This window comes from Natrix helvetica (genome assembly GCF_964273705.1).
Source record: "Natrix helvetica genome assembly, chromosome: 1".
Lineage (NCBI taxonomy): Eukaryota > Metazoa > Chordata > Lepidosauria > Squamata > Natricidae > Natrix > Natrix helvetica.
Genome location: NC_138548.1, coordinates 13,674,436 through 13,690,152, shown reverse-complemented (window position 1 = coordinate 13,690,152; position 15,717 = coordinate 13,674,436). Strand labels below are relative to the sequence as shown.

At 44.5% G+C, this 15,717-nt stretch overlaps 1 protein-coding gene across 4 annotated transcripts in view; it reads left to right on the top strand.

Annotated features, from left to right (window-relative positions):
* The window catches only part of SUGP2 (SURP and G-patch domain containing 2), a 47,516-nt gene that overhangs the window by 9,523 nt on the left and 22,276 nt on the right, over positions 1-15,717 (top strand). For all 4 annotated transcript variants that reach the window (XM_081958386.1, XM_081958388.1, XM_081958385.1 and 1 more), the window contains exons 3-6: positions 5,855-7,360; positions 8,471-8,588; positions 10,606-11,051; positions 14,307-14,418. In XM_081958386.1, the coding sequence (XP_081814512.1) occupies positions 5,855-7,360; positions 8,471-8,588; positions 10,606-11,051; positions 14,307-14,418 (2,182 nt within the window). The remainder of the gene's footprint in view (positions 1-5,854; positions 7,361-8,470; positions 8,589-10,605; positions 11,052-14,306; positions 14,419-15,717) is intronic.

Below are 15,717 nucleotides of genomic sequence, written 5' to 3'. Positions count from 1 at the left end.
TCAAGTTTGTCAAGATCCTTCTGTACCTTTAGCCTATCTTCTGGAGTGTTGGCTATTCCTGCAAGCTTGGTGTCATCTGCAAATTTGATGAGTTCCCCATTTATTCCCTCATCCAAATCATTGATGAAGATGTTGAAGAGTACTGGGCCTAAAACAGAGCCTTGTGGTACTTCACTGCATACTTCCCTCCATGTAGATGCAGTTCCATTGAGGACTACCCGTTGAGTGCGGTTGGTCAGCCAGTCACGAATCCATCTCGTGGTGATGCTGTCCAACCCACTTTTTTCTACTTTATCTAGTAGTAGGTTATGGTCTACCTTATCAAAAGCCTTACTGAAGTCCAAGTAAACTATATCAACGGCATTCCTCTGGTCCACTAATTTTGTCACATTATCAAAGAATGCAATAAGATTAGTCTGGCATGATCTGTTTTTAACAAATCCATGTTGGCTTTTGGATTATATTATATACAGCTAGTCTCAACCATTAACTATTAGCCTACTTAATACATTGTCTATCCTTCTGTCCAATCACAATATATACAGTTTGTTCCAGTCTTGTCACCTTGTCTTTTACCAATCATAAAATCTCCTCCAGACTTCAAAATATTCTGATTCCCCTTTATTTTGAAGTTCAAGAGTGAGCCTATCTCAGTGTTTCTCAAGCTTCTCAACTTGAAGATGTCTGGACTTCAACTCCCAGAATTCCCCAGCCAGCATTCGCTGGCTGGGGAATTCTGGGAGTTGAAGTCCAGACATCTTCAAGTTCCCAAGGTTGAGAAACACTGGCCTATCTGCTTCCGCACAGGCCAGCCGAGCTCCGTTTTTGACTGCCTTGGCCTCCTGCAACCCTCAGCCAGCGAAAACAGAGCTCGGGAGGGCCACGTGTGGTTTCGCTGTCAGAAGCACCACAGGTCGGTCCTTCGCTGTTTCCAGGGAGGCCCCGCGGGCCAGATCTAAGTACCCCCATGGGTCGGATCCGGCCCCTGCGGCCTTGAGTTTGACACCCCTGCCTTAGAGGTAAGATATTCCAAGGGGTGAGCATTGCAGCAGAGAAGGCTCTTCTTCTTCTGAGTCCTGACAGTTGGAGTTCTTTGATAGAGTTCTTTGACTTATGCGATTGGAAGTAGACCTTTCCAATCTTTATAGAATCAACTATTGCCACGTATTTGAGACTTGGAGTAAAAGTGTGATCATTTATTTATTTATTTATTTGATTTGATTTCTAGACCGCCCCCTCTCCCCGAAGGGACTCGGGGCGGTGTACAGGTACCAAATTAAAAACCATACCAATAATCATAAATATAGTTAAAATCGAATTAAACTTTAAACCCCTGTACAAATTTATAAAAATTAAAAACTTAGCCTAAGACCAACCCGTGAAATTTAAAAATACAGGCTGAGGTGGGAGAGCTGGAATTAGGCCAAGCCGGCTAGATTAAACAGGTGGGTTTTGAGCTTCTTACGGAATGCTCCTCTCCTGGTTGTGCATTTTCATAGGCACATTATTTATTCAAGCTGTCCATCTTGCACGCACACAAACAGAAAGAGAAAGAGAGGGAGAGAGAGAATTGTGCGTATGAGAGAAAGATAAGCAAAACAAATGTAAAAACAAAAAAACCAACAATTTATAAGAACTATAAATGTATTCAAGATAGTAACTACATAGTACAGCCATAATCTCATTCACCAAGACAATCAGCATGCTCCCTGCACTGGCTCCATCACACTCCCATGTCCCTTGTTGACAAAACCCTGTCTTCAAGGCTTTGTGAAATGATTATTCCCCAGTAGCAACGGAAATCATTGTGGTTTTTTTAAAAATCTTATGAAGTGTTGCTGCTTTTACGTTTTTTACATAGCACTGTTTCACTGCCATGCGATACACGTTGGTTGCATTGGAGATGCAACTCAATCTCAACTCAAGATTGTGGCTTTTACTTTGGCTTTTCCTTGCTGTTCTTTTGCCCTTTTTTAAAAAAAAAATTCCTGAAACTCTGCTTAGCTGTTGTATATGTACAAAATAACTTCAAGCCAGCTGTCAGTTTCCAAAGTTTTAATCAGGATTGTGAAGGAGGATCTGTCTTTTAATCTGTTATCTCCCTTTGAAGCCATTCCAAATAGCCTACTGTAGAATAATTAAAAAAAAACCCTCTTCCCCAGTGTGTTTCCTATTTTAATTCATTTTAATTAATCCCTCCCCCCCCCCCCCCACTTCCAAGAAAACATAAATTCCAAAGATACTTAACCTCAAGAGGCTTATAGACTGTTTATAGACATTCATGGAAACAACAAGAAGGGGGAGATGGAAGCATGCGTGCAATAGCCTAATCCAGTGATGGCGAACTTTTTTGGAACTGAGTGCCCAAACAGGAATGCACATGCGTGTGCAGGCCGGAGCGCTAGGAGCCTGAAGGCCAGCTGGCTGCTGCGCGTACACCAGTTTTCAGGTTTCCGGTGCGCACATGCGCACTGGTCAGTTGGTCTTTGGGTTTCCAGTGCTCCAGCATGCGTAAAGACCAGCTGACCAGGGTGCATGCTGATCCTTTGGGTTTCTAGTGCTCCAGCACACACGAAGACCAGCGCACCGGAAACCAGAAGAGTAGCTGGCAATGGCACGGGTGCCCACAGAGAAGGCTCTGCATGCCACCTCAGGTACGCGTGCCACAGGTTCGTCATCACGGGCCTAATCTGTTGTGTTTTGGGTTTTTTTTTGTATTTGGGAAACATGCCCACATTTTTCTTTAGAAAGCATGAATTTTGAGAAGTAAGGGAAGTATCGCGTGGAGGTATTTTGGAGGCAATTTCAGATGCAAAAAATATCAGAGAATTATTATTATTATTATTATTATTATTATTATTATTATTATTATTATTATTATTATTATTGTTATTGTTATTGTTATTGTTATTATTGTTATTATTGTTATTTTATTAAATTTGTTAGCGGCTCCCTCTCCATAAAGGGACTCGGGGCAGCATACAATAAATAAAACACATATTATAAAAATTACACATTGTACACATTGTACAGAGGAGGTATAAAACACAATACAATATTATAATAACATAAAAATATTAAAATAAGTTAAATTAAAACCCCAATAGAGATTATAAGTTTAAAAATTGCCAGGGGGAATAAAATGGAGCTATGGTTGAGCCAGGCCTGCTAGTTGAAAAAGGTGGGTCTTGAGTTTTGAACGGAAGGAGCGGAGGTCGGTGGTAATCCTAATATCCGGGGGGAGGTCATTCCAGAGGGCTGGGCCCATCACAGAGAAGGCCCTACCCCTGGGCGCCGCCCTTTGGCACTGCTTAGTGGACGGCACCCGGAGAAGTCCCTCTCTGTGAGAGCGAATTGGTCGTAGGGATGTATGGGGCAGGATGCGATCCCGCATGTAGCTAGGTCCTGTGCCATGGAGCGCTTTGAAGATGGTAATCAATACCTTGAAACGCACCCGATAGACCACAGGAAGCCAGTGCAGCTCGCGCAGGAGAGGTGTTATATGGGAGTATCTCGTACTCCCCATAATCACCCGCGCAGCCACGTTCTGGACCAGCTGCAGTCTTCGAGTGCATCTCAAGGGAAGCCCCATGTAGAGAGCATTACAGTAGTCTAGGCGGGACGTCACCAGCGCGTGAGTGACTGTGCGAAGGGCATCCCGGTCCAATAGGGGGCGCAATTGGCGCACCAGGCGAACCTGGTGAAACGCCCCCCTCGCCACGGCTGCCACATGGTCATCCATGGACAGCCGGGCATCCAGGAGGACGCCCAAATTGCGCGCCCGTTCCATGGGGGCTAGTTGCTCGCCCCCAATGGCCAGTGTTGGAATTAGCTGGTTGAACCGGGGGGGGGGGGGGCGGAAGCCACAGCCACTCCGTCTTGGAGGGGTTGAGTTTGAGTCGGTTGTCACCCATCCAGACCCGTACAGCTTCCAAACACCGGGACATCATTTCAACGGCCTCATTGGGGTGGTTCGGGGTGGAGATGTACAGCTGTGTATCATCAGCGTGCAGATGATATCCCACCCCAAAACCACGGATGATCTCACCCAGCGGTTTCATATATGTGTTGAACAGGAGAGGCGAGAGGACTGACCCCTGTGGCACCCCACAAATGAGAGGCCTCAGGGACGACCTCTGCTCCCCTGCCAACACACGCTGCGTCCGGTCGGAGAGGTAGGAGCAGAACCACCGTAGAACGGTGCCCCTAACCCCCAGCCCCTCCAGCCGGTGCAGGAGGATACCATGGTCAATGGTATCAAAAGCCACTGAGAGATCTAATAGGACCAGGATAAAGGAACAACCCCTATCCCTGGCCCTCCAGAGATCAAAAAGAGAAGGCACTTGGGCTTGGTTAGCGCTAGAATGGGGCTAGATAGGATTTTTTTTTTTTAAATCACCCAAGGAAAAAAGCATTGACAAACCCCTACAAGAGCCCCATCCTTGCGGAGCAGTTTACTAGTGGAGGTGAGAACTGCCCCCTTCCTTTTTGCTTTCCAGAAGGGTATTAAAACCAGCTTTGCTGGTTAGTCTGTGACCCTGAAGGGTCGCTCAGCACCCAGGTGGCTGATGGGGTAAGAAGACCTCTTCCCCGTTCCCATCAGTCTCTTAGCTCCTTAGCTTCTGTTTTAGTGCAGTTTTTAATAATATTTTGATCTGTGTAGTTGCTAATGTTTTAATGTTTTAGTTATTTTTTTTACTTGTTTTATAACTTGTAAGCCTCCCAGAGTCACCTTGTAGGGGAGATGGGTGGCATAAAAAATTAATATATAAGAACTTTGGGAAACATGAGACGATGGAACTAGACAACTGGGGATCAGTCTAAACCAATGTAACCTTTTAAGATGTGGATTTCAACTCCCAGAATGGTCCAGCCAGTATGCTGGCTGGGGAATTTTGGGAGTTGAAGTCCATGCATCTTAAAGTTGCCGTGGTTGAGAAATACTGCTCTTGGACGGTATGAAAGAGGAAAGGGGATGAAAGGCATTGAGAGAAAACCAACATTTGCACAGAATTTAGAAGCAGACAAGGAACCAATTAAGGATAATTTAGGCAGTGACTTCAGCAGATGACCGCTTAAGTAGTGACAAACAAAATCATATATTTTTGCCAGTAAAGTTATATGGAATAGTCCCTGAGGTTCCCAGGAATTGAATGTGACTCCAGGTAACTGTATGGAATTCAGTGAGACTTTGGTGTAATAACTCTTTCCATTTGTCAGAAAGGCTCCTTGGTGAAATGTGTGAAAGTGAAAACAACAAATGATGTTCAATTTCAGCCACCCACAGCTGTCATGGAAGACATAGATCTGAGCAGACATTTGTGCTTAGTCATAAACTATCCTGATTTAAGCAATGCAGTGGCTCAGGGGCTAAGACGCTGAGCTTGTCGATCAGAAAGGTTGGCAATTTGGTGGTTCGAATCCCTAGCGCCGCGCAACGGAGTGAGCTCCCATTCCTTGCCTCAGCTTCTGCCAACCTAGCAGTTCGAAAGCATGTAAAAAATGCAAGTAGAAAAAGAGGAACCACCTTTGGTGGGAAGGTAACAGCGTTCCATGCGCCTTTGGTGTTTAGTCATGTCGGCCGCATGACCATGGAGACGCCTTCGGGCAGCGCTGGCTCTTTGGCTTTGAAACGGAGATGAGCACCGCCCCCTAGAGTTGGGAACGACTAGTATATGCAAGGGGAACCTTTACCTTATCCTGATTTACTTTCTTTGGGTAATATTTAATGTTCCAGCAGAATGCAGAGTTTTATGATGTTGTGGCTCATCCTTTTTCAACTCTTCCAAATAGGGTGGTTGTATTAAAAGTTCAGTACCTCTGAACAGCGGCTGTCTTTTGTTTCTCCATGCAGTTCACTCGCGGCCAGTCACACATACCCAGTACGACGAGGTGGAGGAAAAATTTCAAGACGGTGGGAAGTTCATGCGGAGTGACTGGAGGAAAGACACTAGAAACGAATATTCGCTGCCTTCCTATAGGCCCAGCAGCCACGTCACAGAGGAGAAGGATTACTTTTCCAAAAGTAGCACCAAACTCTCTTCAGGGAATCAGGACTTCAGCCAGCTATCTTCGTACGAACAAGACTATGGAAATTCCTCCGCCATGGAAAGAGATTTTGCTGGCCCATCTTCCCGAGATCAGGACTATGACAACGCTGCCTCACGGGAACGGAAATATAGCCACACTCCTATTCAAGATCCTTCCAGACGCCATGAGACGGACTACGATTCGTCAGAACTGTTGGGCGACTTCAGATCAGCAGGGCTTCTGGAAGAGAATTACAGGACTGCATATAGTCAGAATTATGATCTGGAGCAGAGTCTGGAGACTGCAGGAGAATTCAGCTCCCCTTTGAGTGCTGGGAGGGGAAGAGGTCTCCAAGGGAAACGTGGGATGGTCACTGGAGGCCTGCTCAGAAGTAAGGAAGAGTTGGCTGCTCATCTCAAGAAATGGGCCACTAAAGCTTTGTCCCCAGCGGATGATCTTCTGTTAAATCCTCTGGGTCTCCCCAAGCTGAGAATGATACCTCCTCCTCACCTCCAACAAAACCAAAGGCCAGCCCTGGCCTCTCCGAAGGGACTACTACTGCCAGAGGCAACTCTGAAGCCTACAGGGTATGCCCGGATCAAAGAGCCAGACTTGGAACTTCTAGATTCTTCGGATATCTTTGCAACTTTTGGGGTTGAAATCATCAAATGGGCTGGGTTCCATGAAATTAGGAGAGACCCGGAGTATTCTGAACTTTTCCGTTTGCTCTTCACATTAGAGACAGAGACCTGCGCCAAAATGCTGGCGTCGTTTAAGTGCTCGCTGAAAACCGAGCACCAAGATTACTGTTTGAACAGCGTCAAGATGCTGCATCATCCGGCTCTGAGAACCCCTAAAGTGGACAGCCAGTTTCTGAATCTGCTGCTGGAGAGAAGGGTGATGGTGACAAAGAATTGTTTCTTTGAGGTCATTAAGCCTTTTGACCGGTATATGATGCGGCTCCAGGACTACATGCTGAAGAGCACTACGCCTCTGCTGATGGCCTGCAATGCCTATGAGCTCAGAATCAAAACTAACAGCTTCAGTAACTCAGGGAAGATGGCCACCGCTTTTCAGACGACCATGTCCCTCTGCCGAAAATCCTTGGCCCTCCTGGGACAAACCTTCGCTCTGGCCTCTGCTTTCAGGCAGGAAAAAATCCTGGAGGCCCTCAGCGTCCAGGATTCGGCCCCTCCTCCTATCTTATTTCCCAATTTTGATACCTCTGCCTTGTTTGGGAAAGAATATATTGAAACCTTGCAAAGTTGGTTGCAGAAAAGTGGCTGCAAGATGAAGTTAAAGAGACCGTCTGCCAGTCCTCCAGCTCAGGGTGAGTGGAATGTCACGTCAGTCACACTTAAAATGAAGCGTATGGAGATCTTTTTAGTATAATGACCAATTAGGAACGATGTTTCTGCTTTTCATTTTATCACTGTGAAATAACACTAGGTTGAGGAACAAAGCCTATCTCAGAATGAGTGGAAATTAAAACGCAGGTCATCTCAGGAAACCTCAGAAATATACTACCACTGTGTGCTGGGAAGTAGGTGATAATCTCGGTGTACTGAGAAATAGGTCAGCTGAGTAAACATGAGGAGAGGTCTAGAAAATGATGTGACAAAATGAGCGTATTGTTAAGGAATATTTCTCTCCCCCCCCCCCCCCCGGAGGTGGGGGCAGTTCAAAATACAATTACATGGAGACTTCTCTTAACTTGCTTGTTAAATGTAATACCCTGCTATCCAGGAGTCTGTACTGAAGAATGTATAAATAGCTTTTTTTTAAAAAAGACTAAAAAGATTAGTCAGGGAACGTTCTAAGTAAGGTTTTTTGAGTCTCTGTAAGTAAGTGAGGACAGTGGCTAAGACGCTGAGCTTATCGCTCATAAAGGTCGGCAGTTTGAATCCTTAGTGCCGTGTAACGGAATGAGCTCCCGTTACTTGTCCCAGCTTCTGCCAATCTAGTAGTTCGAAAGGACGTAAAAATGCAAGTAGAAAAATAGGGGCCACTTTTGGTGGGAAGGGAACAGCGTTCTGTGCGCCTTCGGTCATGTGCCAGCCCCATGACCACAAAGACGTCTTTCGAGAGTGCTGGCTCTGGCTTTGAAACGGAGATGAGCACTGCCCCCTAGAGTCATGAATGACTAGCAGGCATGTGTGAGGGGAACCTTTACCTTTAAGTACAAATGGTAAGCATGATATATATTGAGGCTATGACCTGTGGCACAAAGTCAAACTCTTCTGCGCATTCATAACCCACACAGTTTCATGATACAGAATTAAATGGAATGCATAAAAACAGTCTTGCTCACTTACTGTTGATAATCGCAATGAGTACATTTTATTAGCAGGAAGACATCACATTGCCATTTTAAATCGTTATTGTGACTACTATTCCCCCCCCCACCCCTTTGTTTGGAACTTGTTTTTTGTTTGCATAGCCCCACAACGTGCTGATAGGAAAATCGTTGAGACGATTGAAAAGCTAGTGAATGCGATGGCTTCTGGCGGGTTAACAGGGAAAGAGAAGGCTGAACTGAAACACAACCCGGAGTACTGGTATTTATCTTGCTTGTTTCTTGTCTTTGGACCCTCCAAAGTGCTTGGAGGCAAATGCCTAGCTCCCGTTTTATCATGTCTATGTGATACTCTACAACAGTGTTTCTCAACCTGGTCAACTTGAAGATGTCTGGACTTCAACTCCCAGAATTCCCCAGCCAGCGAATGGTTGAGAAACACTGTTCTACAAGGTAAGTTAGAAAATAAGTGGCTGGTTTAAGGTATCCTGCTCTATTCAGGAACCCACTGATATGTGAGTATGCTTAAATAAGCAAATAAATAGAGCTAGAAATTAGAACCATGATTTTCAACTTGCTGAATTATAGAATGTGAAGTACATAGATCTTAAAGTTGGCCAAGGTTGAGAAACAGTAATTTTTGTTGTCGTCCAATGAAAATGCTGTACTGAGGAATAATGAATTCATTGTTGAAGAATGAACACTGCTTTGTGGCCCTGTCTGCATCTGATAGCATTTTTTTGGAGGATTAATGGCTGCTAACTACTCACCTGAATTCAGACAAATGCTGAGCCACAACTGGTGGCTTTTTACACAGCATAGGTTAGCATGTTGTGCATAGGTTGTTTCTCTTCTTAAGTCTAATATTCTTACTCTGGGTGCTGATCGCACTGTTAAAGAGCCTTCAGGGAGATGAAGTCCCTGCTTACCAAAGGTGATTTCTAAAACAAAAGTATCATTTTGGGGAAGGTTAGTTGATGTGTCAACAGACCCTAGTAGTTGAAGGAGTTGCTCTCTTGTCTCAAGTGGCAAATTTCTCCTTTGAGAAGTTACAAATTCTGACTGGAATTGTGAATGATGCTGTTTTCCCTTGTTTGTGAAACGTAAGAAGAATTGGAGCCACTGATCTCTCCAAGGAGAGGGAGCTGCATAAAATAGGGGCTACCGCAAAATAGGTTTTATTCCTGCCCATGTGCCTTGCAAAGAATGGGGCACTCTCTGTAGGTTTTAGATAGAACCGATTTGTTTTCATGGTATCTCGGCTACTTTTGTGCTGGGTAGCTGTTGGTGTTACCTAGTTAGTTATAAAACATCTGTAAGAAAACAATCCAGCTCAGAGAGCATCAAGGACTCCACAGTTTTGAGATAGCCAGGAGTCCATGCTTGATTATGAGGGCTCTCCCCTTAGATCAGGGGTGTCAAACTCAATTTCATTGAGGGCTGCATCAGGGTTGTGTTTGACCTCGGAGGGTTGGGGGAGTGGGCATGGCTGGGAAACCCTCCTTCACTCTCATTATAACCTTCCTTCCTTCCTTCCTTCCTTCCTTCCTTCCTTCCTTCCTTCCTTCCTTCCTTCCTTCCTTCCTCCTGCGCCCCATTTTCACTGGAAGAGGGCTGCAGGCCGGTCCTTTGCTGTTTTCAGTCCGGCCCCGTGGATCCAGCCCACAGGCTTGAGTTTGACACCCCTAGCTTAGATGAAAAAGCCATGGTGGCGCAGTGGTTAGAATGCAGTATTGCAAGTTAACTCACTGTTCACTGCCAGCAGTTTGAATCTCACCAGGCTCAAGGTTGACTCAGCCTTCCATCCTTCCGAGGTGGGTAAAATGAGGACCCAGATTGTTGGGGCCGATATGACTCTGTAAACCACTTAGAGAGGGCTGTAAAAGCACTGTGAAGTGGTATATAAGTCTAAATGCTGCCAACTGCCAACAGTTTGATTGTCACTGGCTCAAGGTTGACTCAGCCTTCCATCCTTCCGAGGTGGGTAAAATGAGGACCCAGATTGTTGGGGGCAAATAGGCTTGTCTCTGGAAACCGCTTAGAGAGGGCTGTAAAGCAGTATATAAGTCTAAGGGCTATTGCTAGATGAGCCTTTGGAGGACAGGCGGGAGTGTTCTTTTTGTATACAAGTGGGGGAAGCAGGAACAGCAGAGAGCAATGAGGGAAAGGGTTTGCAGTAGGAGGGGCAGAAGGGTCAGGGGGCAGAAAGAATGGAGGGGGGGGGTTGGAAAAGAGCTTGCAGCTTTATTTGATTATTTTCCCATCCCCTCATAATCCAGGTTTCTCCTGGAGGAGGAAAGCCTTGAATACAAATACTATAAGCTGAAGCTGGATGAGACGGAGAGGCTGATGTCGGCCGCCAAGGAAGAAACCAAAGACAAGAAGACCTCCGAGCAGCCAATCTCCGAAGCTGTGAGGATTCTTTTGTACAGGAGGAAAGTAGCAAGGATCAAGAAGAGGCTCTTTCAGAGGAGAAGGCCGGGGATCCTGCAAAGGGCTGCCAGGGCCAGAAGAGCCAAGAGATCCAACACTGGGACCCAGACGCTCTTATCTGCCGGGTCGGTGCTGAAGCAGCCGGCAACCGGCACACCCATGTCCAGTCCCAAGAGCGACCAATCCAACGGTGAGCAGGCAGAGACGCTGTCCCTAGAGGAAGCCTCCAGAAACACAGACTCGCTGAGGCTTTCCGAAAATCCCCCGTCTTTGATGAGCCAGTTCCCCGACGGTAAGTGAAGCCGAATGCTCTTAGGAAACTCCGCAAACCATTTCAGCCGACGTTTCTCAACCGTTGGCCACTTGTGTGGCCTTCCAATCCCAAACTCCCCCCAGCCAGCCAAGATTTATTTATTTGTATTTATTAAACAATTTCATACGGCCACCCAACTCCCACAAAGGTGACTCCAATATTAAAAATCCACAATGTTCAAAACCCATTAAAACCTTACCTGGCCAAGTACCAGTGAAGGCAGTGGCTTAAGGCCCGCCAGCATTCTGTACTTTTTTCCCTGTCAACTGATCATCCACACGTGTTTCCCCGAAAATAAGACCTCCCCGGATAATAAGCCCAAATGGGCTTTTGAGCGCGTGCGCTAAAATAAGCCCTCCCCTCCAAATATTGCAACACAGCAGCAGCCATGAGGTGACCACACTCATTGTCCCCTGCACTTCAAAAATAATAAAACCTCCCTGAAAGTAAGGCCAAGCGCTTATTTTGGGGGGATCAAAAGAAAATAAGACCCTGTCTTATTTTCAGGGAAACACGGTATTATATCTTCAAAACCAATTATACAGAACATGTCTTAGTTCGTTACTCCACCCGTCATCTGAAGTAGGAATGTTAATGTCGTATCTAATTGATTTTCATACTTTCTGCTGCTGTCAGTTGAGCCACTCGGCGGTGACTTTGCTCACTTGTTCCATGTCACGGAGCTTCTTTCAGGATTAATAGAGAATAGCCTGCTGACTCTGCTTCAGATGATCCTGTTATGCCCACATTTTCTTCTAGTAAAACAGATAGAATAAAATAAACAGAGTTGGAAGGGACCTTGGAGGTCTTCTAGTCCAACCCCCTGCTTAGGCAGGAAACCCTACACCACTTCAGACAAATGGCTATCCAACATCTTCTTAAAGACCTCCAGTGTTGGGGCATTCACAACTTCTGGAGGCAACTTCTGTCCCACTGATTAATTGTTCTAACTGTCAGTAACTGCCAGATAGTCCTTCACTTGTGACCGGTCAATTAGTGACTATTCAAAGTGAAAATGGATTTTCACCCTCCCCCCAAAAGCTATTACAACCTGATTTCAAGTTAGGATATCTCCCCCCCCCCCCCAAACCCACACATATACATGTTGCAGTCATGTGATCACGTTTTGAGGGCTTGGCAACTGGTTCACCTTTGCAGCGTCCCGTGATCATCTGACTTATATTTTTTTCTTCTATTTTTTGCTGGTTTACGTGCAGCTTCCAGCACAAAAATCCATTGGGTAAGATGGATTCCCTTAATGACTGCCACAAACCATGTTGTAAAACCAGGTCTGGTCACATGGTGAAATGCTTTAACAACTGCAATGATTTACAACAATAATTCCAGGCTCACTTACAGCCATAAGTCGAGGACCATCTGTACACAATTGTGTTATGTACCTCCATATATTTTAAATTCTTCCAACCTGAAGAAATGGAGACAAAACCAGTCAGGCTGAAGTTGCCAGGCATAGAGGGAGTGACAGATGAATCTCCTCCACTTTCATGACTGTGATTAACCCACTGCATGCCCACAGAAGATGCAAAAAAAGAGCAGGAGATCGCAATTGCAGATGAGTTTTTGCTCTGTTAGTGTTCAACCAGCTCAGCTTTTTGCCTTTTTTGTCCCAAACACATCTGGCTGCAGTAAGCAACCAGATGTTAGACCAGGGTTTGAATGATGTGCCAAAACATGCTGAAGGTATGGTAGCCATAGTAGTAATAGATTGTAGTTAAGATTACGGTTGGACTGATTGGGTGATAAATAGACTACAGTGGTGCTGCATACCAATCCCCTTCCCAGCTTGGTGTCTGTTAGAAATGCAGTCCACATTTTCTGGTGCAGCTGTGCATTTAGCATAACATTTTTTTTTAGACCCATTAGATTCTAATTGGCTCTCGTTCTCAATCCTCTCAACATAATTGTTACTCTGTTCTTTAGAAATTTACATTTACATAATTCTTGCACCATTTGAATCCTATTTCTCCACATATTGTGAATATGGGAAGCCACTGAGCCTCCAAGAAAGATTTTCCCCCACCCCCAATAGCCTTGCACCAAGTGCATAATAGAGGACACTATCCTGATGAAGGAAGAGTCACGGCTGAGTAGTACAGCAAAGTTTTTTTTTAAAAAAATAAATTTCATTCAAAAACACTTCTTTGAAAAACAGTTCATTGTCAGGATATACCATTTATAAATAAAGAAGACTGAAAATGAAAAGTGTTAGACATTGACATACAAGCTAATAACAATAATAATGATATAGTAACAATAATAATAATATAACCAAAAAGCTTTTAGCTAAGTTTCTTCTTACATTAAAGTATTTACATTTTGGTTGATTATTGTAATTATGTTTATATACATTCCTATTTTCAGAGCTAACATTTATGATCTTACTTTCTCTAATTCCTATCTCTTGCTTCTGTCCATTCATGGAATTTATTCCAAATCATATAATATTCTGTGTCTTCAACTTTAATTTTGAAGGTTAATCTAACCATTTCGGAACAGTCTAAATTTTTTCAAATTACAACCTCCTCTGGTGAGTTGTTCCAATTTTTCTATCTATCTATCTATCTATCTATCTATCTATCTATCTATCTATCTATCTATCATCTATCTATCTATCTATCTATCTATCTATCTATCTATCATCTATCTGAAATGTCACTCACGCTACATCATGAAATCTCCAGAACCATAAAGCCTACAAACTTAAAATATGTTAACATATGTTCTCTTGGCTTCTAGGTGCTCACTAAGAAAGGATTTTTGGAAATAACCACCAGATCATTAGCATTTCTTATACAGTAATTAACATGATCCGATGCTAAGGAGTTAGACATTCTACTCCCCCTCCCCACCTGAAAGGAACTCTGTTCCAACTGCCAGTTGCCTTATATGGGCATGGCCAGCTCATGACTCATCTGGCCTGCAGGGTGGCCCGATCACATGGCTTCATAGCGAAGCACAGGTCTCCAGCTACTTATATTTAGCATATATGATCCTTGTACAGCAAAAGTTTTACATGAAGATTTCCCCAAGCTCATTCTTTTGCATTTTTTTACATCGGGGAGTAATGATTAAAAACATTTGCATGTGATTTATTCATTTTGCCTTTCGCTGGCATTCAAAATAAGACTGTATTGACAGTGCCTCTACATGTACTGTTTCCTCGCAAAAAAACAACAACCCTTTCCTGGATGGTTTCTTTCTCTTGCCTTTCAGTGGACCCTAAAGTCATGGTAACCGCTCAGAAGCTGGCTGAATTTGTTGCTGAAGTTGGGCCGGAAATCGAGCAGTTCAGCATTGATAACAGTGCCGATAATCCAGACCTATTGTGAGTGTTTCGTTGTTTATTCCTCCTTCCCCCCCCCCCCCCCCCAGTTTTGCTTGTCAATGAAAAGTGCAAATGGATAGGAGAAATATTTTGAAATGATTCAATAATAGTTTAGAGCAGGGGTCTCCAACCTTGGCAACTTAAAGGCTTGTGGACTTCAACTCCCAGGAATTCTGGGGATTGAAGTCCACAAGTCTTCAAGTTGCCAAGGTTGGAGACCCCTGGGTTACACAATCCTGAGGTACTTGGTATATTGTTGAAATCCTTGCAAGACACTTGCAAAACGATTGACAGCTGTCTCATTCTTTTCAGACTGGGAGGGGGGAACTGAGGTGGAAAGCAAGTTGTTTGCTTAGGATCATTTCTTATTTGATCAACGTACAGGTGGGGTTTAATTTGCTGATCAGTTGTATTGCCGCCACACTATAGCAATAGCACTTAGACCTACATACCGCTTCACAGTGCTTCGCAGCCCTCTCTAAGCGGTTTACAGAGTCAGCATAATTGGCCCCACCAACCTGGGTCCCCTTTTTACCAACCTCAGAAGGACGATAGAAGGCTGAGTCGAGCTTGAGCTGGTGAGAATCGAACTGCTGGCAGTGGGCAGAGTTAGTCTTGCAATCCTGCATTCTAACCATTGTGCCACCTCTGCTCCCTATCTGTCAGACAAAAGTAATAAATTAGAGCCGAAATGGCACAGGGGTTAGAGTGCAGTACTGCAGGGTACTTCAGCTGACTGCTAGCTGCAGGTCAAATCTCACCAGGCTCAAGGTTGACTCAGCCTTCCATCCTTCCGAGGTGTGTAAAATGAGGACCCAGATAGGGCAATAGGTTGACTCTGTAAACTATTTAGGGCTGTAAATGCACTACGAAGCAGTGTATATAAGTCTTAAGTGCTATTGCTATTGCTGAATACAATTCTCTTTGATGTGAGGGCATCCATTTTTAAACTGTCGGGTCATAAATTACTCAAGGGAGGGGGCCTGTAACAATTCTTTGCCAAGCTGATCAGTTTGATGTAGACCTGGCAAGAGCTTGCAGTAGACCATTTGCTGAGATTTGGTTGCATGGTTTTCACCCCATCTGGGTGCTGCAGATTGGAATCGAGGGCCTCCTATACCTGCAAAGTTCAGATTTAGCACATGCTTTATCTAGCCTAACTTAAGAGTTATTTTAAGAAGAAAATTCTATGAGGAAGAAGGTTGCTTTGTAAATCTCCCCCCCCCCCAGTTCATTCAATTTTTCTTGGAGGAAAAGTGGAATGAATTAGTAATAATAAATACACCCTGTTCTAACACC